This window comes from Urocampus carinirostris, chromosome 3, assembly GCF_059441175.1.
Source record: "Urocampus carinirostris isolate Australia breed hairy pipefish chromosome 3, RoL_Ucar_1.0, whole genome shotgun sequence".
Classification (NCBI taxonomy): Eukaryota; Metazoa; Chordata; class Actinopteri; order Syngnathiformes; family Syngnathidae; genus Urocampus; species Urocampus carinirostris.
In genome coordinates, this window is record NC_142351.1 from 30792472 (window position 1) to 30817863 (window position 25392).

The 25392-nt window shown below is 38.6% G+C and overlaps 2 protein-coding genes across 4 annotated transcripts; both read right to left on the minus strand.

Moving 5' to 3' along the window:
• Positions 1 to 1028: 1028 nt before the first annotated feature.
• Positions 1029 to 18651, minus strand: mlpha (melanophilin a). Of its 3 annotated transcripts, XM_088331416.1 has the most exons (16): positions 18551 to 18651; positions 18120 to 18244; positions 15394 to 15615; positions 15211 to 15323; positions 11777 to 11821; positions 10673 to 10731; positions 10523 to 10612; positions 10022 to 10121; positions 9735 to 9928; positions 9441 to 9521; positions 7082 to 7303; positions 5593 to 5763; positions 4843 to 5004; positions 4701 to 4757; positions 2706 to 2751; positions 1029 to 1892 (listed from the first exon to the last, which is right to left on the minus strand). In XM_088331416.1, the coding sequence occupies exons 2-16, from the start codon at positions 18227 to 18229 to the stop codon at positions 1852 to 1854; spliced, it is 1713 nt and encodes a 570-aa protein (XP_088187542.1). In that variant the 5' UTR covers positions 18230 to 18244; positions 18551 to 18651; the 3' UTR covers positions 1029 to 1851. The 3 variants fall into 3 exon arrangements, with proteins under 3 accessions (XP_088187542.1, XP_088187545.1, XP_088187544.1); XM_088331419.1 differs by lacking the exon at positions 5593 to 5763; XM_088331418.1 differs by lacking the exons at positions 18120 to 18244; positions 18551 to 18651 and adding an exon at positions 16282 to 16375.
• Positions 18652 to 20585: 1934 nt separating this feature from the next.
• Positions 20586 to 24076, minus strand: LOC148369414 (CD59 glycoprotein-like). Its single transcript, XM_088331431.1, has 5 exons — positions 23998 to 24076; positions 23780 to 23858; positions 23503 to 23604; positions 21669 to 21742; positions 20586 to 21585 (listed from the first exon to the last, which is right to left on the minus strand). The coding sequence occupies exons 2-5, from the start codon at positions 23832 to 23834 to the stop codon at positions 21463 to 21465; spliced, it is 354 nt and encodes a 117-aa protein (XP_088187557.1). The 5' UTR covers positions 23835 to 23858; positions 23998 to 24076; the 3' UTR covers positions 20586 to 21462.
• Between the last annotated feature and the right edge of the window lie 1316 nt (positions 24077 to 25392).

Sequence of the window (25392 nt, forward strand, 5' to 3'; positions counted from 1 at the left end):
TTTTCGGGATTTTATTATTTTTTAAATCATTTCTGTCACTGCTAGCAGACAACAACGTCATTGTAGAGTGTTAATATTGTGGCAGTATTCTACATATTCTGTCTTGTTGTTAGAAAATAGGTGCAGCATTCTGTTTTTACGGTTTATTATGACCTAATAAAGATTGCAATCATTAAAGGTAGCCATTGGCGGAGGTTGAGGGACTTGACGATACAAAAGCACTTACTGTAAACTTAAAATTGAAGTTACTGCAACTTTGAATGAACCTACACACAAAAAAATGTTTACAGCACTTTTTTTAAATTTAATTAAATTTAATGTTTTTGCCTTTAGTAGTTTGCATGCGCAAACTGGATGAGCTTATGGGGGGGGGGAGGGGGGATTTTTAAGGGTTATTGTTCTATCTTCTTTATTCATTATCCATAGCAGTCACATGACAGTGTATAGCCAGCAAGATTTATGTTACAAAATTTTGTATACCAAAATACTTATGTTTAGCAGTACTTGTCTAGGGGAGTGGTTTCAAATTCATTTTCTGTTACCCACTAGCCCAGGGGTGGCTCCTGGAGAGCCGCACATCCTACATGTTTGGAGGTTTCTCTGCTCCAATTCAGGTGATTCCAATCACCTTGACCGTTACCAAGCTCTCACAAAGCCTGCTAACAAGATGAAAATTGGCGTCACCTGTGTTGGAGCAGAGAAACCTCCAAATCTTGCACGACGTGCGGCTCTCCAGGACCGGGTTAGCCACCCCTGCACTAGCCAATCATAATTTGTGAATCCACTGACGTTTCCTAAGGCCCGCTAGCAGGCACTGAGACGCCAACTTGGAATCTGATTGGCTAAACCAACAGCTTTATCGAGCAATCATTTTAAGTCTCAGGTCCTTCATAATTGTTTGTGAAGGCCTCCAGACACTATGTAATAGCTGAAATGTGATTGGTTAAATGCTTAAATATGAAAGCAAACATCTAAAAGCAGCAAAACTATGGATAAAGCAATGAAAGGAAGCTGATAGACAATTTGTAATTATTTAATAAGTATTCATGGACAAAATTAAATAACATCCCAAGACTCATATATTTTATAAACCAGCAGAGAAGGCCTCGCATGCCCTGACGTCCCACGACTAGTTATTACTTGTTATTCTTACATTTGGAAATGGATGTAAAAGGTAAACATTAAGAATATAAATCCCTAATTTTAATAAAGGTCTACAACTTTTCCCATTCTTAATAAGTACAGTATTTCTACAACATCCCTCTGGAACTACATCGAGAAATTTAAAGTACAATGATTTAACTGTAGAAAACTGTAATACCATCAACACCATTATGGAGCATTTCAGTCAAATTTATTTTTAAAGAGCCAAATACAATTGAATTTACCAGGGCAATAGACAGTTATCTTGTACATGATAGTGTCTATTGTATGTCGGAAAAGCAAGTGAATGGGCAGCAGATAAGGAACAAGGTTCTGCAATGTGCTATCTACATATGCCAGTTTGGTTCAAATGTGTCGAACCACCCAGTGGTGAGTGCACACACAACGGCTTCAATATAAGCGGTAAGAAAATGAGACCTCATAGTGAACATCACAGGCAACCTGTCAGGACAAGTAGCCAAGATGCCCATTACAACATCATTGGAGATAAAGGTGAGCAAGCTTTTCAATAAAACACTAAATGTTCAATTTTTCAAGTGATCATTTTAGAATCATACAGTTTAAATATCCTAATGTTGCAAATACTGGATATGCCAAGTATTACTTGTGCATCGCTTCAATTAAATTATTTCCTTAAAAGACTTTCAAAATCTTTGAGACCCACAGGAGCGGAGAAGAAGAGATGCTTTAAGAGATGTTGGATTTCCAAGCACCATTTCTTTCAGATTCTGTAGGGAGATAAAAGCATACACCAGATTACCAAAACTAAATACAGTGCTTATATCTGTTTAGTATTGGATCTCTCAACACAAATTACCATTGTTCTTTCTCTTCACAAACCACAGTTAAAGCCTCAGTGTGTAACATTTGAACACTAGATGGCACTGTATTGTCTAATGCAGTTCAGTTCAGAAAATGTGTTGTCAATGTCAAAGAACAAGGAAACTTCGTTTGGAGCATCCAGTCATCCATTCACAGTTAAAACAAAATACAAAGATCCATTATATTCAGAATAAATATAGACAAAAACCCAATACCCATCGATACCCCAATACAGTATACACAATAAAAGTTTAAGTGCAGACAAACTCAATGGCAGCATAATTGAATTAAAATGAAAACCAGTGGCACAGAGCAAACCGCATGAGCAAGTTGCCTGACAAACATGGCGCCAACCTTATGTAGGGATTCCACCATGTGAAAGAAATACTATTTTGTCAACCAATTATTTTTTTTAAATTAAAATTAACATTGGTGTGTTTGTTCAGTTTTTTTTTTGCCTAGTATTCAGACCAATGTTTTTTTTTTTGCTGAACTAAAGTTTTTTGTACGACTAGGAGGCACCAAATATTACACACTGCCCCTTTAAAAACATGATTGCTTATAATACTCCTCGACAGTGCATTTTTAGTTTAAAAAAACAACATGTATGCGGTAGAGGGGCTTTATAGAAGTGATGATTTGGAAAGTATGAGGATTCTGCCAGGCGTCTGCAATTAACTGAGCGTGTTAATAAAATTGCAAAAACAAAGCATCCTTACTGGCAATTTGCTCCTGACTCGCCTTCTTCCTCTGCGATACAGAATTCTGGAAAAACAAAATCACAAGTCATTCAATCAAAGGTTGGATTATCCATCAAAATTGTACAATCATTTTAATTTCATCTTTTGGCGACCCATAAAACGTAACTAAAATGAACCATCAATGTGGAGAGCGGCACATTTACCGTACTCGTTTCCCAATATTGTTAACATTTTCTGAACACATCATGTGGCATGTACCTTGCCTGGAGGAGACCAATGTGAAATTGCCTTCCTTAAGTGTACTTTAAAGGGACACAGTGTATGATTTGACCACTAAAATGTCACTCTATAAGTGTAGTACATCCGAAAAAGAGTACTAATAAGTACAACAAAGTATACTAACTACGGAGACTCAGAATTCTAAAAACTATCCATTATCTGCACTGCTAATCCTGCTGGAGCCCATCCCAGCCATCCTCAGGCAGTGGGCAGGGGACACCCTGAACAGGTTGCCAGCCAGTCCCAGGGCACACAGAAACAGACAACTCACTCGCTCATTCAAACTTAGGGACAATTTGGACCGGCCAGTTAACCTGACATTCATGTTTTTGGATGCACGGGGAAATCATGCAAACTCCACACGGGGAGGCTGCGGTAGATGGACTTGAACTCTGAACCTATGCACCATGGGGTTGCGCAGTAAACACACCCATTTAGTTTCTCATAATTTTGCCTAGCCTTTTCTTTGAGGTTTTTGGATACCTGTAGCAGCAAGATGGCAGACAATTATGTCAGCTCCATATGTGATGCTCATGTTATGTAAAATGAATGCATGTTCACGTAATAGTTCATTTATATTTGCTTATTGTTTAAATCAATATTGTCCTTTTTTAAATGAATTAGGTTTGTTATACCACTAAAAGCTGAAATATAATACACCCTGTCCCGTTAAAGCTATCAATGACAAGTTAAAGGGATAGTGTGTAATATTTAGAGCCTCCTAGTGGTAGAAAAAAAACTTTGATTTGAATAATAAGGCAAAAGTACATAAAGTATCATAATAGGAAATTTATATTTCTTTTACATAGTGGAATCCCTAACTAAAAGTCGCCGCCATGTTTGTCTGGCAGCTTTATGCTATGCTGTAGGTACCTATATGAACTGTTTTTTATTTGCATTTAACAATACAGTGCCATATAGTGGTCAAATATTATTAGCGCGTGTGTGGCACAGTTCTGAGGTCATGGGAACCTCCTGCGTGGGTTCAAATCCAGCTCCCGGCCTTACTGTGTGGAGTTTGTATGTTCTCCCTGTGCTTGCGTGGGTTTCCTCAGGGCACTCCGGTTTCCTCCCACATTCCAAAGACATGCATTTCAGGTGAATTTGCCGGTTCAAATTGTCCCTAGGTGTGACTGAGAGAGTGAGTTGTCTGTCCCCGTGTGCCCTGCGATTGGGTGGCAACCAGTTCAGGGTGTCCCCTGCCCACTGGGATGGGCTCCAGCACCCCCGCGACCCTACTGAGGACAAGCGGTGCAGCTGATGAGATGAGATGAGATAAAAATAATAATAATAACGATGATGATAATGATATAAATTGGGAATTGTATTCGCAGCATCTTAAATATAAATCATTCTTCGTTGTAAAAACATCACTAGCCTAAGGATAAAAATGCTAATGCTAAAAAGTAAACGGAGAGTTCTAATGAGAATAGGAAATTAAGGTAATGTACTTTGTATATGTTTTTTGATCTTTTAATTCATTTTTATTCCTTTCAAAATAATTTTCACAGACAAATGCAATGAAATGACACATGTATGGTTAAATTCACACTATTAATTGAAAGAAATGATTTCCATTGTGTGAAAAACTAGTTTTTTTAAATAAAATAAAAACACTTCTTCTCTTGTCACTAAAGATTCGGAAAAATGCCTTCAAGACACAAAAAGGCTTAATGTCCAGAAATGGACAGTAATTGTTTTTTCAGGACATCAATCTCGTGAGTTGTTCATTACCTTCTTTTTCGATCCCACGGCTCTCAGAGCTGCAAGCTTACTTTCGATATCGGAAACCTGCAGAGAAAATGTAGCATCTTTTTCATTTCCCTGTCAGAACTAAATTTGTGTCCAAGAGACACTGTGTGCGTGTCCCATCTACCTCGCTTTCAGCACTCTGTACCCTGGCAGCTGTCATGGCCACCACATCCTCCAGCTCAGAAAGCTCAGAATCGGTCGTGCCGCCGAAACGATTCTTGGCACTTTGCTCGAGTCGCCGCAGTTTGGTTTCCAGTTCATAAGACTGTCCGGAGGCCATGTATACCTGTGACACACGAGGAACGAAAGAGGTGAAACATTTGTTACTCTGACATAGGAAAAAAAATGCTAATGGCTAACTAACAATAATTTTAAAGAAACACCTCAAACACTAAAAATTGGAAGCACTAACTTCCTACATACCAATAAAATTACTTAAACTTACCTCACTTACCTGAAAATATTTAACATGAATAACCCTCCCACTGGAAGAAAAACACGCACAGCAAAAAAAAGGTTGCTTTTGGGATATCCATTGTTGTTGGGGTTCTTAATTATGATGTGTGATGGTGAGTTAATATTGTTGGGATATGTTTCATAGTGGTGACAGAGCACGTCTGTCAGACTCATACTGAAGCTCACAGAGAACGTTATTTAAAGCAAGCTATTGTTAAATATCTAATAACTTTTGGTTTTGTTGTTAAATTATCCCCATATAATAGAAAACAGAATTGCATTGCATTGCCAGAGCAGATGACACAAATGCCTTAGCGGAGGACTTTAGCAATACTAAAAAGTAGCTGGACCTTCACACACAAGAAGGTTGGTAATGAAGGCTGGAAGCAAGAAAGCGAGCAATTTGCTGGAGGCTTACATTTTCCTCAAGTTGCCTGAACACCTCATCGGTCTGTTTAGCATCAGTCCCTAACATAGGGGTTCTGTCCACCGGCTCTGACAGGCCAAACTCAACCATGGCATTTTCTGTGGCATTAATGGTTCTCAGGGCCTCAGTGGTGAGGTCACAGAGGGCTGCAGCTGTGGATCTCTGAAAGTCATGTAGAGGGACAGATGTTAGTAGGACAACACCAAAGCGGCACAGAGTGACCAGCTTGAACGCAGAGACCAGTTCAGTGTCTCACTTTGGGTCCCATCTAAGCAACACAGCTCATGTCACGCTAATTTTGCAAATCTCCTGCCAAACGCTTAGAAGTGGAAGATCTTTTTGTTAAAATGAGAGCTTCACCTTCAGCATTACCAACTGCTTGACTCCAACATCTCCCTTCTTAACGCTCTACGAGACCAATAGAAAAAATGAACTTCTCTCAGATATTTTGAATATAATTTTTAATATTATATTAACACTTTACAAGGCATTGATGGTAGAACGATTGGTTTTGTTTGAAGAATGAAAAACTATATACCTATTTAAATGGTGTATGATAGAATGTTGTGAAATGTCGTAGCATACATAGCATGATGTATGAGTTTTCAAGTAATACCTGTTTGTTTATTTAAATCATTATATTGCTCCTTTGGGTGTAGTTAATACACTTCATGACTATTTATGTATTTGTGTTAAGCATTTACTTCTGGTTGTGTTTATCTGATGTCTCGTCCTGTCATTATGCACCCCTGGCACTTTTTAAGCGATTTGGTTTGTGGTCTGACAAATCACAAATGTCAATGATTAAGCTCATCTGCCCACAATACAATGTAAGGTCACTCGGTAAATTTCCAATGCACTAAGAGATTGTTTTTTTTCAAACCGCACTCATGTTTTTTAAAATACCGGCCTGCGAGATTTCCAATGCTTTTAAGTAGAGATGCTCCTCTGAACAGGCCCAGAATATAGTCTGTTGTTTTTGTTTTACTCGTTTTGTGTTTTATTGTACCTTGTTTTATTCTAATAAAAGACCTCAATGGAGATAGTCTGACCAGTGTCAGCGTTTGCACAAACATGGAAATAGATGAGAGATGCACGAAGGAGAAAGACACATTTCCTTCAGAGAGGTAGGACCAAACACGCTGAGAAGAGAACTATCTTCCTACAATAGTTAGGATAGTACTTATCAGGATTTTTAAAATATTTGCAAATAAGGTGAAAAGCAAAGCTTGTGTTCAAAGGAAAACAGAAGGAATTTGACAAAGGTTTTTAAAAAATATTGTGTTAGTATAATGACACTTGAGTTCAGTATTGGGGACAAGCAAAAGCACAAAAAATGAGCTGACAAACACAAAGCGTGATGTTTGACAAGTAATGACCAGATTTAGGTGGTTCAACTCTTTTATTGTTTTTTTTTCCATCTCAATATTTCATGTTTACTTCCCCTCTTTCCTTCAGATCACTTGAAGCAATATCTTACCTTCTGTGCTTCGCTTGGCACGTCCTCGCTGGATGAGCTCAGGTCCTTCATAGATTCCAGAGTGGCCGCTGCCCTGTTGCCACCGATGCCTTTCCCTCCAAGAAAGTTTTTCTTTTCCCCCTCGTCATCCGATGACAAGGGTTTGTTGCCAAGGTTCCCCGCCAGCTCGCTTAACTTCTTCATCAGTTTCTCTTCCTCATTCAGTCCTGACGACCCAGACGCCTGTAAAACATTGTGAAAATTAAGCCCCTATACAAATATATACAGATAACAGTGGCCGATGTGTATTGTTCATCATATTCAGTATAAGGCCACGCCAGTAATGTTGGCATCACAGGGGGTGAAAAGGATCACGGTGAAAATCAACTCCAGTTGCAAGGGTGATGATTTACACATGATGTAAGAGAGCTGAACATAAAAAATGGAAGTATACACTAGAGGTCAAAGCCATGAAGTCCGGTCGCAACTGAATCAGAAGTGGGAGTGACAAGTTAAGGAAAACTAGGAAAAAGGGTAGAAAAGTGGTATTCTAATGAGCATGCTAGTATCCAAGGGGTGCTTAAGGGCACTTAAAGGGATATTTGAGATCTTGAAAAAATTTCTAGCAATAATATTTCTACGGGCCCCCAGTAGTCCAAATGCAGCAGGTAGATTGTAATTATGTTTTGTCAAAACAAGTAGATATTTTCTCAAACTACTTGTAGAAAATAAAAATGCCCAACAAAGGCGTATATTGTATAATACTATCAATGTTTTTTTAAGTTGACGTGCCGTCAGAACTATTTTTACTACGTTTAGCATAAATGAAAATGAAATCTTTATTCATTCACTGCAATCTTTATTGAAATATAGCGTATGACTTCTGCAGCCATCAATAGTTATTAAATAGTAAAAATCAGAATAATTTTTTGTTTCGAAGGATTGTTTTGGTTTTGTTTGCACTGGATAGTGTTAAAAATTTACAGTGGAAGCACCATTACAGAAGATTCCTGGGTTAAAAATATCTTTGACCAGGGCTACATCGATGAAAAAAGGTTGAGAAACACTGGAGTAGAGAACCTTTTTCACTCAAAGAGCCATATATATATATATATATATATATATATATATATATATATATATGTTCAAGTCCAGTTGCCGCAGCCTACCCCGTGTAAGGTTTGCATATTCTCTGTGTGGGTTTCCTCCAGGCACTCCGGTTTCCAACAACATGCATGTCACATTAATTGGCCGGTCCAAATTGTCCCAAGTCGTGAATGAGTGATTGGGTTGTCGGTCTATCTGTGTCCTGCGACTGGCTGACAACCAGTGTCCACTGCCCACTGCCATTTTCTGCATTTCTATAGCGCTTTTCAAGTCAATGAAGACCTCCCAAAGCGCTTTACAATGTGCTTAACACTTTTCCCTTTTTACACATTAGCTAATCGATAGCAGCATCAGCCATCCAACGCAACTACCTGCTCAAGGACACTTCGACATATAACACGGAGGAGGCAGGGATAAGCGGTGCAGACAATGGATGGATGGATGGATACAAACAAATATCTTTTTTTGAGCCACACTATATATTTTAAGACAAAATTCAACATAAACATAAAACATCAAACCTAATCTACAGACAAAAGCTAATTTTTCAGCACATTTATTTCACTGTGTGATGTTTGATAATTTGATAAAAGCTATAAAATAATATAATGCCAGAGCCTGTGTCCCATATTAACCAATATACTTACAATTTGTCTCTCTCTCTCTTGCAGTTACTTAAGATCCTTGAGGCTCATTTATTCATTTTTCATTTTAGTCGTAAATTATAGTTGTTAAACAAGGTGTGACCATTTTTTGTGTGAAAATGGCACGAAATACGGCAAAAGAGAAGGATACGTATGTATTTAGGGGTAGTACACTATGAGTGCACAGACTTGTCCACTCCTACTGCTCACGCAATCAAATTGCCCTGGGATCTTTGGCTGGCGTTTACAGTTGTTTGCAGTTTGTTATGAGGGTTTTCAACATAGTGTCCTGACAGTGAACATAGATTGTTTAATGAGCTTCCATATAAAGAATTCTTTAGAGACGTACTGACAAAACGGGGTCAGTTGATGTAACACAGTGAGTGTCAACTATTTGGAACTTTGCCCCTGTATGTTTTGAACTGAACGTGTTATATGTTGTGTTGCTTTGGCTTTGCATACACTAAATTAGGATATTAATAGTGAAGATTTCTTTCGCCCTTATTTTATCTCCGAGACAGAACTACTCATGAAAAGAGGCATATGTTCCCGATCCCAGGAGTAGAAGGGTGTGGGAATGCAAATAATATGAAGGAGCAATGATTTTGAAGAAAGGCTTGTGGTGATACCTTGTCGGCTGGTGACATCTTTTCCTCCAAACGGTTCAGCAGACCCTCAATTGCAGACATACGTTTGTTCAACTCGTTGATCTGCAGTACAAACAAACGCAGCACATCCATTTGAAAATTGCATCACGAGAAACGCAGTATTCTTCAGGCAGTAGATCGCAGGACAGAGGCCCGAACAACTTGGCCCTGAACACAACAAATGTTCAATTCCCAGGCAGACTTTTTATGCTGGAAATTTGATGTCAGGTGTATATTTTGGTTTTAACTTTTCAAACAGCATAGTGACTGTCTTACTGGAGGGTTTTGACCAAGGTTCTCCTGTGATGAAGCCCGGCTGTTGCGGCGGCGATGAGGAGGAGGTGGTTGGTACATAGGTGGAAAGCGCGGACACTCCTCCTCGTCAGACGTGTCAATGTACTGCTGACGAGCCATTGAGCTGATCTTGGACAAAGATCGAGTGCGAACCATTCGATTCTCACCATAATCGTCTGGAGTGCAGGAAAAATAAACCTTCCTTCATTAGTTATAATAAGTAATGTTGTATGTTATGCAAATATGCTGTCGGATTATGTTTTCACCACCTCTCATTGCGAAACGATCCAAACTCTTCCGGCGATTCATTCGCTGTAGGTTCATGTCATATTCCACATCGTTCCTGTATGCTCGATCCTCCTGAATTTGCTTGGATGTGATATGACAAAGAAACATGCATTCTCATTTTTAAATTGTAGTTGCCCCAAGACCCAACGTAATTTTATCTTTTGTAATTTAAAGAAAATATAATACAATTTTTAACAGACATATTTTAAAATGTTGACCCCGCTGTTAGGAAACCGTGTTTCTTTAACCATCCGAAAGAATTAACAGTTAAGACTGACAAGGACATCGTTTTTTTGTTTTGTTTTTTTTCAAACTAGCAAAGCAAATTGTCTTTAGAATGGAATAGAATAGAATTGTCTTTAATGTCAATAATGTCAACGTGGTGAAATATTGTACGCAATGGAAATAGCCATGGCACTTCATGGTAAACCTGTAATAAAGTATTCAAAGAGAAAAATAAGATAAAAGACTAAATGTTTTACCTGAATGGAAGAGCGTCTTGAATAGGGAAAGTAGTCTTCTGAGTCAAAGTCAAATGGATGAACTGATAGCAAACGTTTGTTTTTCCGCATCTAGGGGACAATTTTTGTCTGAAAAATGATGTTGTTGTTTGATAAAAAGTTATGTTGTACCGATTTGAATCGTTGTGCCTCCATTTCTGCTTGTTCATCATCGTTAACATTGTAGTGATCTGTAAGACAAAATGATTTATATTATTGGTCTGCACCAGGGTTGCATTTCACAAATGGGTAATTTTGAATTGCAATATATAGAGATTTGTCAATACGGAACCTGTCAAGTTTTTAATTGTACAGGCCCTATTTAGTCTCAAAGGGCTGTACATACTACTATTACACCACATCATCAACATGAAATATAGGAAATGACAGAATGTCCAGTTGACAACTTCCTGAGGTCAACATCATTCATAAGCTATTAAATATAAGTGTGTTTTAAGCCTAGATTTAAACACTTACACTTAGGTTACAGATTGAAACTCTGCGAGCAGAGCATGTGTTTTTGTTCCCATCTTATTTTTGTGAGCTTTTAACTATTCACAATCCTTGTAGATTGTGCTGGAGGGGCCCAGGTCAAAATATAAAGCCTTTTCTGTTGCTGCTTCCAGGCTCTGGAATCAGCTCCCAGTCAAGTCTAGTTAAGCTTGCAGTGCTACTATCAGTACGAGTTCAGTTAGTCATCCCTAGCTATTCTGCAATTTGATTCATGGATTTTTATTAATACGGTATAGAAGATGGCAATAGAGTTTCTCATTTAAAAAAATATTTTTCTTCATTTTGAAGTATTGTTGTTGAGGTTTAATATAATTTTGTGGTATCTGCCGTTTACGATAATTTAGCTTATTTAGGTTTAGCTGTTTTATTTCACCTAGGCCTAAAACATTTATCAAAAGTATGTTGGCCATTCCTAAAATGGGATTAAGATCATGATTCAACCGGAATACTGTTTTAAATTGTAAAAAAATATGTAAAGCAATTTTTTTAAAAAGTAAAATATCAACAGTCGTCCTTAAAATTCCAAATCTAACCAACATCTTTGGAGTAAAGGAAATTAAACTACACCTTTACTGCAGGGTAATTTGTTGTACATTATGTTAGCATATTCGATCTAGCCTGCCAATTCAAATATTGGTATCCATTTTTGTTATAAGTATACAACATGATTTTGGAAAAACAGTGTTGTAATTTCTTTAAATTCTGAGCATTGAAAAAACTCACTGCTGCGGACATCCGGCATGCTTTGAGTATCGTCATCTCGTCCACCTAGCACAAACAAGTCATTCATTAGGTGTTAGTATACGGTGTTCCATCACATTCATGAAATTGCTTTTTAGGATGGAAAATATAATCATTTCAGTAAGTCTGCATCAGGGGTTGGAAACCTAAAATGTTGAAAGATCCAAATTGGACCAAAAATGAAAGAAAAAAAAAAACATACGCAAGTGTAAATTTTGTCCTTGACAGAAACCATAGAATTTTCCATTATCAAACATTAATGAAAAAGCGCGAGGGAGTCATTACGGAGTGCCAATGAGCTGATTTTTTTTAAAAATGAAAATATCATGAGCAACATGATCAATTGAAAATAATATTATAATAGTAATATTTTTTATTTTCTTTGTTTTTGTATGTGTTTGTCTTGCTTCCGTTGGAGGAATCTCCCACACTAAACTGTGGAAATTTGGAGGCCTGCCTCATTGAGATAAAAGAGTGGATGTCACTCAATTTCTTGCGTCTTAACTCTGAAAAGACAGAAATGTTAGTCATTGGTCCATCTAAATGCCGTGACTTATTCTCGAAAACTGCTGTGAACATTGACAAATGTCACGTCACACAGAGTGACTCAGTTAAAAATTTAGGTGTCATATTTGACCCTGATCTATCCTTTGAAACGCATGTAAAGAAAATTACTAGAACCGCTTTCTTCCATCTTCGTAACATTGCTAAAATCTGTTCAATACTGTCTCAGTCGGATGCGGAAATTATAATTCATGCGTTTGTTACCTCCCGTCTCGATTACTGTAATGCACTACTCTCTGGTCTCCCGAAGTCTAGAATTAAGTCTCTTCAGCTGGTACAAAATGCCGCAGTGAGGCTTTTAACTAGGACAAAAAAGTACGATCACATAACACCGATTTTGGCTAACCTGCATTGGCTCCCAATTAGCCTTAGATGTGATTTCAAGGTTCTCTTAGTATTATACAAAATCATACATGGACTTGCTCCCTCTTATCTTTCAGATCTGATTTCCCCCTATATCCCGGTCCGAAGCCTACGATCTGAGAGTGCCGGTCTTCTGGTGATCCCGAGAGCAAAGAAGTGTTCTGCTGGTTCGAGAGCGTTCTCCATCCGGGCACCGGTGCTGTGGAATGCTCTTCCCCCTGAGATCCGATCTGCAACCTCAGTGGAAATGTTTAAATCTAAGCTCAAAACTCACTTCTACTCCATAGCATATGAATAACCTACTCTTCTCGTCGGCTGAAAAATAGTCTGTGTAATACAGTGTAATAATCTGTGAAGCCCTTTGAGACTCTTCGTGATTTAGGGCTATACAAATAAAAATGACTTGACTTGACTTGACTGTCGGTCACCCCTCTCGAGGGATATGACCAGGGTAGATAGATAGAATAATTGATCACTAGATGGCACGGTATTGTTTTATGCCAACAAAAACCAGTGCCACAGAGAGCAGTGTAGCAGCATGTTGCCAGAGAAACATCGCGGCGACCTTAAGTAGGGATACCACTATGTGAAAGAAATATTAATTTCTGGAGCTAATATGTCCCTTTATCAGTGGCGCTGCCGCGAGCGGCTGCCTTTTCCAGCAGCTGCCCTATTGTTTTATTATCTGCTCCCATCTTCTGTGTTTTTTCTTCCCGTTTTGACAACTACACAATGGATTACTTCTATCCTATGGACATGGGTTTTAGCGCACAAAAATGTGTGTATTCAAGGAATCAACTCCTTGCCCTGAAGAATTCTCGTGCCGGCGTGATGAAGGGGCCTATCGCTAAGCGGCTAGCGGCGTTATAAGCCTTCGGTACCATCCGTAATCATGGTAAATGCGAACTCACTACCAAATAAGATCAACAAGTGCTGGTGGAAAACATCGGAGCGCACAGGGAGCGCAGTTGCTGTGTTTTGCGGAAACATGGCTCACGTTTAGCATTTCGGACGCTAACGTGTAGCTACCCGGAGCTATCCGGCTTCAACGCCGCTATACAGAGACACGAAAGCCGGGGGGAATCGGAGAGGAGGCGGTATCCCTGGATTTTCAGAAAGAAAAGATTTCCATCTGCCGCAGGGATGTCGAACTTTTGGACTGGCGTGACGTCATCCACTCCGCTACAAGCACCCCTAGGGCATCATGTTAATCTGTTAATAAACAACGGGGTAGACTGCTGGAAGTGTGAATTTCCCTACGGGGATGAATAAAGTATCTATCTATCTATCTATCTACCTATCTTTAAGCTTTAATTAATGCTTAATTTGACAGTATATATTTTTGTATTATCATTTGTGGTCACACTGTCCATCAAAAACATAAAAAAATAATAACAATAAATTCCCGGCACCAGTTTCTTTTTTGATCTTAAACATTACGTCTTTGTGGTCAGAAGAAATACATATTATTCATCCATCCATCCATTGTGCCGCTGGACTGACCAATTAACCTGACTTGCATGTTTTTGGTGCGTGGGAGGAAGCCCAGAGGAAACCTCCGGCATGGGTTTAACATGAAAACTCTGCTCAGAGAGTCTGCGGTAGCTGGAATTGAACCCTGGACATCCGCAAAGTGGGGCTGCGTGCTAACCACCCCTAGTGCTTCATTTCTGAGTTCTTTGCAGAAGTTCAAGGAATCTTTAAATTGTTTCTATGATAGATTAAATCTAATAGCAAAGTTATTAAATCCAGGTAAACATTTTAATGGAAATAAAAAGCAGAAAAACACTTTTAAATCATTAAATGAATCATTTACACAGGCGTTTTAACCATGGTGTGCCAAACGAAAAAAATATAAAAACATAATGCTAACATATATGTTTAAAAAAATACTACTAATAAAAATGTGTTGTTATTTTAGTGTCTTTCCTATCCTGTGTCCCTTCTTGTGCCCCCATAAAAACGTTATTTTTCATTGCGCCCCCGGCCAACATTCAAATAGCTGGCTACCATTTTCTGTACATCATTTTTTAAATCCATTTTATTTTCGATTTAAGATAATAAATTTCCACCAATAAAACCTTTCTGAAGTAACCGTATTTCAATTTAATGTTTTAATGGAACTGAGAGGGAGATATAAGGGAGATATTAATTTGATATTACTATTACGGTTATAAAAGTTTTTATTCATGAATAAATATATTTTTTGTGAGTGTTTAAAAACCAATTGGATGAAATGCTCCCTTTCTTAACCAATAGACAATAAAAGGTAAATCCAAAAAGTGGTTAGTCTCATTCTGGCTTTTTTCCTCATGTATCGCCGAGCTATCGGATTTAGGTCTCTATCAGCAAACACAAAAACTTAAATAAACCAATCAGCCCTCCGGCCCGGCCCCTGTGCAAAATCTTTCAAGCGACTCAAAAAGTTTGTCCACCCCGTTATACAGTAGAATGACAATAATGATGAGCCCAGTTCAGACTGTACACACCGTCTCCATTAAGCCTCCTGTACAGCGACCTCATCACTTTGGCGCTGCCAAAACGCTTGAAACGGTTCCGGATGTTGTCATGGTACCACCCTAGAGTCCCGATCTTCAGAACCCTGCAGGAGTGAACGCCCCACTGAATGCGATAGAACTGAGCTACAGACAGCGTGCACAGACGCGGCATACCTGGTCATGCGGCAGTTGTCGCAAACCCAACCGTGCTCCTTTTTGTTGTAGCGGCTGCACGACTTGCAGATGAACATGTGGCAATCCAGGCACTGCCTCTTGCTGTTCAGCAGGAACTTAAAGGGCTGCAAGCAACGGATGCAAAGCGAGTCGGCAAAGTTGTCCTGTGCGCCCAGCAGCTCGCGCTTGGTGTCTTCCTTCTGGATGGAGTCTTTCAATTTGCTGTGTGAGAAAGAGTTTTGATTCGGCGATCTCAGATGGATTGCAAGCCACCAAAGTTTGCCTCAAAGAGGCCAATCCTTTGCAATATTCAATGGGAAGAGATATGTCATTTTTGTCAGCAATGCCCATGCATACTCACCAACAGAAGCATTGTACGCGTTAGACTACCGCTTTTCTCCCCTTAAAAATGCCTACCGTCTTTTCACATTTCAACAAAAACAAATCTGGACTCGAGACTAGAATTTTAGGCTATGGCTGCTTCATTTTGAAGCGAGACTAAGTCTTTGTGCGTAAATACACCGTTCCAACGATCGCATTACATTTTCACTTCTGATTTTAAACATGCACATGTTGTTGTTTTTTTCCAATATTCTGGAGACGGATTTTGTTTTGTACATAAAAAGAGAGTGTGCGATACAATTTACTGCTATTTATTGTGAAAAGTTCGGCATGTATGCACATGGATGTTGAGTCATTGATCAATAAACTAATTCTATCTGCACTGCAAAACGGAACAAAAACAAAGTTGGGTGTTTTTAAACCCCTTTCAAAATACACAATTTCTTAAGAAATTAGCATGAGCATGAATGCAAAATAAAAGCATAGGCTTCCTTCCTACCTTCACTGCAAAAATCAGTTTACTAGATGGGAAATAGTTGTGCTCACTTTAAGAATAATCCATTCATCACCTGCACCGCTTATCTTCAGTAGGGTCGTGGGGCCCATCCCAGCTGTCTTCGGGCAGTGGGCAGGGGACACCTTGAACTGGTTGCCAGCCAGTCACAGGGCACACAGGGACAGACAATTCGCTCGCTCATTCACATCTAGGGACAATTTGGACAGGCCAATTATCCTGAAATGCATGTTTTTGGAAGGTGGGAGGAAACCGGAGTGCCCGGAGAAACCCCAGGCAAGAAGGGGGTGGGGTGAATAAAAAAATATATAATACAATTTTAGGAAATACAAAATCAACATCAATTTAGAAATAAACGATATTAATCAGACCCACAAAATATCATTGCAGATTTTCTTTTCCTTTTTTACATTATTATGAAAATAAGGAGAAAAAATACTCAAAATTATCAAATTTATGTGTAGATAAAAAATACAAAAGTACAAATACAAATAAAAACAACATCAGTTACATTATCTGTAATATCTGAATAACTAATCATCAAGATTTTTTCTATTGTTGACTAATTAATTAGTAAAAACATTTTTAGCAGATGTCTCAAATATTTCAGATTGTATACTGTACTTTAGCTTATTTTCTTTATTATTTTTTTATTTAAAATATGACAAAAATGATAAAAACAAATATGTTCTCCCCCGTGCTTGCGTGGGTTTTCCTCCGGGCACTCCGGTTTCCTCCCACATTCCAAAGACATGCATTTCAGGTGAATTGGCCGGTCCGAATTGTCCCTAGGTGTGAGTGAGCGAGTGAGTTGTCTGTCCCCGTGTGCCCTGCCGATTGGCTGGCATCCAGTTCAGGGTGTCCCCTGCCCGGGAGATGGCTGGGATCGTTCGTCTCTCTCTCTCTCTCTCTCTCTCTCTCTCATCTCTCTCTCTCTCTCTCTCTCTTCTCTCTCTCTCTCTCTCTCTCTCTCTCTCTCTCTCTCTCCTCTCTCTCTCTCTCTCTCTCTCTCTCTCTCTCTCTCTCTCTTCTCTCTCCTCTCTCTCTCTCTCTCTCTCTCTCTCTCTCTCTCTCTCTCTCTCTCTCTCTCTCTATATATATATATATATATATATATATATAGCCAATCGTATTATTTCAATTTTTATTGAATAAGAACTTTTAAAATCAAATGAAAGAAGGAAAATAATACTCATGAAGCATAGTATTTTTTCTTTCAGGATAAAATCTTTAAAATCCCCAGTGAAGCAGTAGTTAGACGTTTAAGGAGTTTGGGTTATAGGGGTCCTAGATGGCAGACAAAAATTCTTACCTTTTCATCAATGAAAAACGGTTAAGAAAAACTGGTGATCAATTTACAACATAATATAATAAGTAACAATCTTGCTGATTTCAATAGCCAATTGACAATAGAAATAACTTTACACCTTAATATCACGCAAGTTTGGACTTCACGGCTGGAAAGATAACTAGAATTTTGTTATGAAGAACATCCATCATCAGTCGGATGGATCAAAAATCCACTCCTGCTTGCGATTCTGGTGAATGTGAATGTTTATTCAATTGTAAATGTTATCATCACAAGTTGAACTTTACCTACTTTCTCTATCCTGGAAATGGTATAGTTGAATAATTCTGCAAATTGTGAGGATGTGGTATTGTGTGCGTGTGCCCGAGGTCTGATGCGATTTGGTGTTGTGGAGACACAAGAGCGTCTTTGTGGCCTCTCCGTGTGACTGTCATGATGTACTGCAGCTTTCACGCTCACATTCCCTCATTGTATGAAAACATGTCGCATGACTTCAGTCCCTCCCAAAAACGATTGTTTTCAAACGTGCGTGTTTTTGTCCGTATCAATAGTTGGACCCACCCTAGCCGATCCTCCTCGTTTTTCCTCAGGTTGAAGTCTCGCTGGATCACCTCCCAAACGTGTTTGGCTTCTTCGTCCGTCAGGCGAGACAAATCCAGTTTACGCTCCATGATGAGCCAACTTCTCTGATGAGGTAAAAAATAAGATCAATGTCATATAATTTCTGAACATTCACACAATACATTGCCCGGGAAATATATTTCCTATCAACTGTATTGTTTTGGACATGTTACTTGATCAAATCCCTCAAATCATGATAGTCGCAGAAGTTCAAGGTCAGTGAGTACCGATGATAAAAATTTAATAAACCATTTTGAAACCCATTCAAACAGTCTTTTTAAGTAGAACACTTTAAAATAATTTAATAAAATACCAGTTAATAAAATCGAAATCAATTAAAAAGGAGTTTTGCAATCGAAGGTCATTCTTACCAAGAAGCAATGGCGATGACTGAAGTTTAAAGTTCAGATGCATACAATTTTAAAGAAGTAGGCAAGCGAAGAGGAAACTCAACTGCTGCTGAATCTCCCAGCGTTTAAATGAGAAAGTCAGCTGATCACATGTTCACATCCCCCTGACATCATCAGGATCATGCTCACAATTAATACTTTGTCTGCTCTTTGGGACACTGACAAGTTCAGGTATCTACTAGGGGGTAATAAGTGAGCAAATAAATAATTAAAATCATTATTTCAGATTTTTCCTGTCTACCAGGTCTACCAGTTTTCTCAGAATCTAAAACGTTTTGCCCAGTTTACTTTTTTATTCTTTTTGTTTTTGAGTCCAGAGAATAATTCTTGAAATAAGCACAAGCAAGTTTCTGACAGAAAAACAAATGTTTTACTCGAGAAGATGATTTTTTACCTCATTTTTCAAATTTTTGTCTTTGCTGTGGTGTTTTAAGGGCACCTACTGACACACAAGGCAGAACGTGACTTCCATGCCTTGCCCCTTGGCAGTCTGCAGCAGCTCTTTTAGATCTTCACGCCACATTTCTTGCATTTGTCAGGGATGACATAGCCAACGTGAACAGCAACGGGGAGGGTCACGTTTTTGTGATTTCAAAGTGCTTTGAATGACTTTTGTGATTTCAAATTAATGCAATGGTTTGTAAAAATCATTTTTTTGTCCGAATGTTTAATCTAGGAATTTCTGTGATTGAGCAAAAAAGGCTTTTGGGATAGAAACTACGTTTTTCTGCTCAACCGTTCTGGGAGTGGCCATTGTCCTGAGAAGTCTAAAGTAACACTGTTTAATATCTCATCTCATCTCATTAGATGCACCGCTTATCCTCAGTAGGGGTCGCGGGGGTGCTGGAGCCCATCCCAGCTATCATCAGGCAGTGGGCAGGGGACAACCTGAACTGGTTGCCTAATATTCGACCACTAAATATCGCTGTATTGTATAGTGCAACCGAAAAAGCATGTGCTACAAAGCACAGGGGAGAATACAAAACTACAAAAACACAAAGTAACCACCTCATTTTTCTTTTTTCTTTTTTGTTTTTGCGTATCCTTTTAGAAGGTTCTTGGTTTTTAGGGGTACCCGTAGCAGCAAGATGGCATACAATCAAGTTTTCTCCCTCAGGGTGAGCCTCATCTTTTGTAAAATATATATACATTTATCGACCTACGTGTGATTGAAAAAAAAATGCATATTTAAAAGTTAGTTTTTGATTTTTTGCTAATTATGTCAAGACCAGAAGGGAGACAGGTCCCACTTGCGTGCGTTTCTCTTAATTTATTGGGAAGAAGGGAAAGAATGGTACACATGATCCGTACATCGCTGGTCGCGGGGAGCAGGTTGCTCAGACGCGGAAGTGGTATTTCCGTGGCGAGCTATGGCGGTGTCGAGAGCGAAAAAAACAGATCAGTAGCCGGGACGGGGGGGGCAAAAATCGTGGTCGAGATCAGAAAACGGGTGGGAACCGGGAAACAGAACAGGAGAGAGTCAGGGTCGAAAAGCTTGCCTAGCGTAAGCTGAGGTTTGCAGACGGACTGACAACCAGTGCCAGAAAGACGGGGGTATAAAAAGTGACAGGGAGACAATCAGCGTCCAAGGCAGTTGACGCCAAAGATAAGTAATCATGACAAATTATTCAAATCACATTTTGTTTTTGTGCTAAATAATACACAATGTCCCTTAAAGTTTTTACAGACATTTTTTCCTGACTGAAAACTGACATCAATACTGATTCCATATACTGATATCACAAGATCATAAAAAACCACGCAGACATGGGAGAACATGCAAACTCCACACTGTGAGGCAGCAGTAACTGGAATTGAACCCTGGGCTTCTCCACCGTGGGGCTGCTCGCTAAACACCCAGCCGCTGTGCCGATATTTGTAAAATACAAATGAAATATAAAATGAAAATGTTTGTTCGCATCGAAGGTGTTTAAAATGCTTATTCCCAAAAAGTTCCAAAAGGTTTTTTTGCAAAGGCCAAAACAGAGAGCAATCATTTATTTACAAGCACCATTTATTTTGTTCACAGAGGTTACAAGAAAAGATCCTGCATAACAATGTTACATAAACAGTTGTCATATTTAAGACCCTCGACAAGCTTTTCACAATTTTTAAAACTTGTCTTAAAATAATGACCAAATACAGGGGCAGTCTTGGAACATAATCAAGTGATTATTCCCACATTGAACATGTTAGATTAAAAAGAAGAAAGACAGACAAAGTCCTCCCAAAAAAATAAAAACACAGTGTAGTTCAGCTTCTAGCAAGCGAATGAGATGGCTAACCTTGATGCGTTTAAGCAGAGTGCAAGCGCAGTAGCCAAAAACTCAGTGTGATAATTCCGACTGTTCAAAATGTTACTTGTCTTTATTATTTCCCGAAATGATAATCAACTGTTGATGTTGTGTTGACTAAAATGCTGTGGCTTAGTATTTTTAAATTGCCCAGAATGTGTCCCTTTACACTAGATGAGATGGGTTTCCCCATGGCTAGAGTGGATGTGAACATTTGACATTAACACCAAGGTGCAGACCAGAATGGGATTTTTTTTTCATCGTGCAATTATAGCTTCTTAGAAATGTAGGTGATTTTAACACTTTAACCAATCACTTGCCATTTGGTGATATAATGAAATTAATTAGCCCCATTTAGTTTGTATTTTACGCCCTCATCCCCTTGAGAAAATGTTTCTTTTTTTTTTTTAAAAGGTTGGATTTTTCCTAATACTGTTCAATCCACATTGATGAAATTTGGACCAAATAGAGACTTTGCAAACATCAGTAAGCTTTACAAAAATACATAATTTTAAAAAGACACTTGTCCATAACGAGGTTTACATGGACAACAATAGCATGACCTCCAAACTGGGAAGTTTAGTGGGTGACCCACCATGTGGCGACTAAAGCTGCGAGCAGACCAATCAGAGAACTTGCTTTGGTAGAATGAGCGGAGTTACATAGATCCGAGTTGCAGCACTTGAATGTAAAACTGGACACCTAGAAACAAAAAGCCAGGGTTTAATACGTGCATCTCTTTTTCTAAGTCTGTGGTTTTTTTGCTGGATAAGTTGGTTTTCTACCTGCGGGAACATCTGCCCCAGTCGGTTGTACTCGCAATCTGAATACTTCAGGCACTGACGGAAGGTCATCCCACCTGCAGACACGAGAACAAATGAAACAACTGAACCTCTCGTCAAGATGCATAACCGAACACTGTTTTAGGGGTCCCTGCTTCATTATGTTGCAAAGGGGTGAACTACGATTGCAACTGACCCCATGAAATGTAACATCACAATGGCACAAAATGCTACCACAAATGTTCACTTAAATATTACATCATGTCCCTCTTTGTGCAAAAGTCCCTTGAGTGGACAGTTTGTATTATTCATCGCCTCTGCTAAAATTACAGTTTATAGTTGACGCTCTCAATAAGAAGAGAAGACATCAATGGATTTTGAACTCGCAAGGACAACAGGAGAGGACCCAAAACTTTAGGTAAGAAATTCCAACCTGTTTTAAAACCTTTTTTACTAAACTTCCTAGGTTACAAAAGCAGATCCGCCCTAAAGGTGTGGAAATCATCAAACAGCAACATGATTTGCGGATAGTGACAATAAAGTAAACAGTGCATTAAACTCAAAATAGCGAAGAAAAGTGAGGTATGATTGTCAAAATAATGAACTAGCATCCTATGCAATCTCCTTTGCAGGTTTATTTAAAACACAATAAAATATATAAAATGTATTTAAATATCAAGCAGAAATACACAATCTATGATAAAAACATGCTATATTCAAATAAAATTCTAGTTGGTAAAGAAATTTGAATTTGTTTTACAAACATGAGCAATCTTGCTGCTAGGGGTATCCAAAAACTAGAAACAAAATGAAAAGAAAAATGTTGCTGTTTGGTCACTATGAGTCTCCATAATTTGTATTCTTCCTTGTGCTTTATAGCACTCGTTTTTGGGTGCACTATATATACACAATACAGTGACATCTAGTGGACAAATAATACACACAAATACAGTATTTTCTATTTGGGAACTTCAAGTTGTGCTGTGAAAAATAGTTGAAATGCACTTAGTACAGGGGTTCACTTTTGTCTCTCTTTGATTCTAATCAATATTTTCGTTCTAAAAATGTTGTTGCCCTGGTTTCCCTACACAAAACATGGGCAATATTGTCTTCTTTCAAAATTGAGGAACATTTTTTGTAATTTAAGAAAAATCATTTCAACTAAACTAATGATTTAGCTCATTTTACATATATAATTGTTTTCTTTTAAAACAGTTAAACCAATATTTCAGGAAAAGAGCATTTACGTTTTCTGCTTGAAAAAAGGTAAAACAAATAATTGAAAAATAAATATAATGCCATTTTTAGCATAGAAATCACTGTTACAAGTCCTTTTCAGAGGTTACGGTAAAAATCAGTCTGAAAATAACGTGAAAATGGTAATTTTTTAATGGAATAGGCTTCGGAATTTATTTACTTTATAGACTACTTATATTTTCCCAGTAAGTTTAAATAATTCGAATGAATGAAGGCTTTTCTTTGAGTCTACATAAAATCTTGAATTTCAGAAACAATAACTTTGTCTAATATTAAACTCAATACCTCTTTTAGAAAGACATAGTTATAGCAAATATTTTAATGTAAAAGAAATTTCGAATATAGATATACTGTAAAAGAATACATACTGCACCAAATGAACATACCTTAGTGAACCAATTGACCATTTATCCTGTCAGTGCACTGTAATTTAGTATATCGCGCACCTTTTTACCTTAAGCTGTGACTACGGCAAACAAATTCTATAATTCATAAAAAGGATTTTCACAAAAGAATAGCTAGCTGCCGACCAAGAAGTTGGTCATATTGATAATTTCTGAAAGGAAAAAAATTATATTACCTCTCTCGGTGAGCGTCAGGCAGGCATCGTCATAGCTGCAGTCTCGTTGTTTGGTGCAACTGGCTGTGTAATCTTTACAACTGTAGCAGCGAATTGCTGAGCCTTATAGAAAAATATCAAAAGGACGTTTTAAAACAAAATATTTCATCTGTAAAACAAGGTCAAACAATTATTATTTTTTCAATTTCATTTCAATAACTTAAAGATAATGTTTATATGTAATGTACCTAATATGGTTTTAAAATGCACTATTAAAATGAAATCATTAATAACATACCCAGTCCCATTAAGGTGAAGCAGGTCAGCAGGAAAATGTTAAAAGAGAAGTTCATGTTCACCTCAGCAATGAACAAATTCTGAAATGAAGTAATGTATCAGTTACTCAATATGTAATCGACACAATAAATCTAAATTGATTTAACATAAGACACTTATCTACAGATGCAAGTAGACTATTATCCATGTATTTGTGTGTGTGTGGTGCAAAGTTCTCACCGAGTAGCAGAACTTGAGTGATGCCCAGTCACACTGACTGACTGAAATCTTAAGGGGCTGAAAAATTAGTCTGAAACCACACCCCCAGGGGAGGAGCCTGTAAGAGCTTTTTGATTGGGTATCAGAATTATTACACAAACAATGCTGCCTGTCATTGCCGAGGTCAGCAGAAAAATTACGCTGTACACCCAAAAACAACGGTGACCAGATGAGGAAGGTACTGTATCTGAGTCTGATCATCAGGCTTCTCTTGCTACTGGTAACTAGGGAAACCAGTACTTTATGTTGACTGTGGCGGAGCAAACCCCCTACCCAATAATGGCTTGGAGAGGGATGGCCACCGCCAGGCTGCACTTGCCCAAGACACACCACAGGAAGTGATGCTTTGGTTGTGTGTGTCTATCTGTCATGGCAGGTCAGTGCATGGTGCGGCTCTTTGACTCTCACAGTTAAAAATTTCGGCTCTTTGTGTCAAACGTGTTCGCCACCCCTGGTATAGTGGACCAGTAAATTTTGTCCTTAAGCTTTTAGTTGGAGAGCAGTACTAGTTAAGTTTAGCTTAGTTTAGTTTAAAAAAGGTCAGTGGGTTCATTTGTGAATAGTTTACAGAGGTAAATTGAAATATACGTTAAAACTAGGGCGGCTGGGTAGATGACTGGTTAGCACAGACATATCCAAAAGTCCAGCCCGGTTACGCCCCGTGATCAAATATTTACTGGCTCTCAGCTTTTATTATAAAATTAATAATATGTGGCCCCCCAGTGATGTTGACCGCAATAAAAAATAAATGGTTAAAAAAAAAAAAATCACCATTTCACTAGATGGCACTAGCTCTTTGGCCAACTTGACCTTGGCTTTCTGTGGTAATTTTAGCCCACCCCATCATCATCATGGCGACTGTAAATAAAAAAAGGAAAGTTGACTGTGAGGGCCGCCGTTTGCAGGGCAAGTGGAAATTGGAGTATGTTTTCACCGAAATCCAAAACAACTGCGTCTGCCTAATTTGCCGAAAGAATGTTGCTGTTTTCAAAGAATGTAATATCAAGAGGCACTGCCAGACGGACCATTCTATCTATCTACCTTGGTCATATCCCTCAAGAGGGGTGACCGACAGCAAGACAAACACATACAACAACAAAGAAAATAAAAGGGAAAAAATCAAAATAAAACACACACAAAATATTTGGACCATGGCCAAACCCAAATGCCCAAACACCCAAACAAGTTAGGCACCTCGGCACCTAAGTTGATCATGCTTTCGTCCCTCCAGATGAAAAGGGACACAAGAAAGCGGCCATGTCACTCGGGTCAGGGTGACACAACACACTCTTTTGCTCAACAGCAGGGCCCGACAGCTTTCACTGGTTTACCCCTGCCACATCATACAGGTGCCCT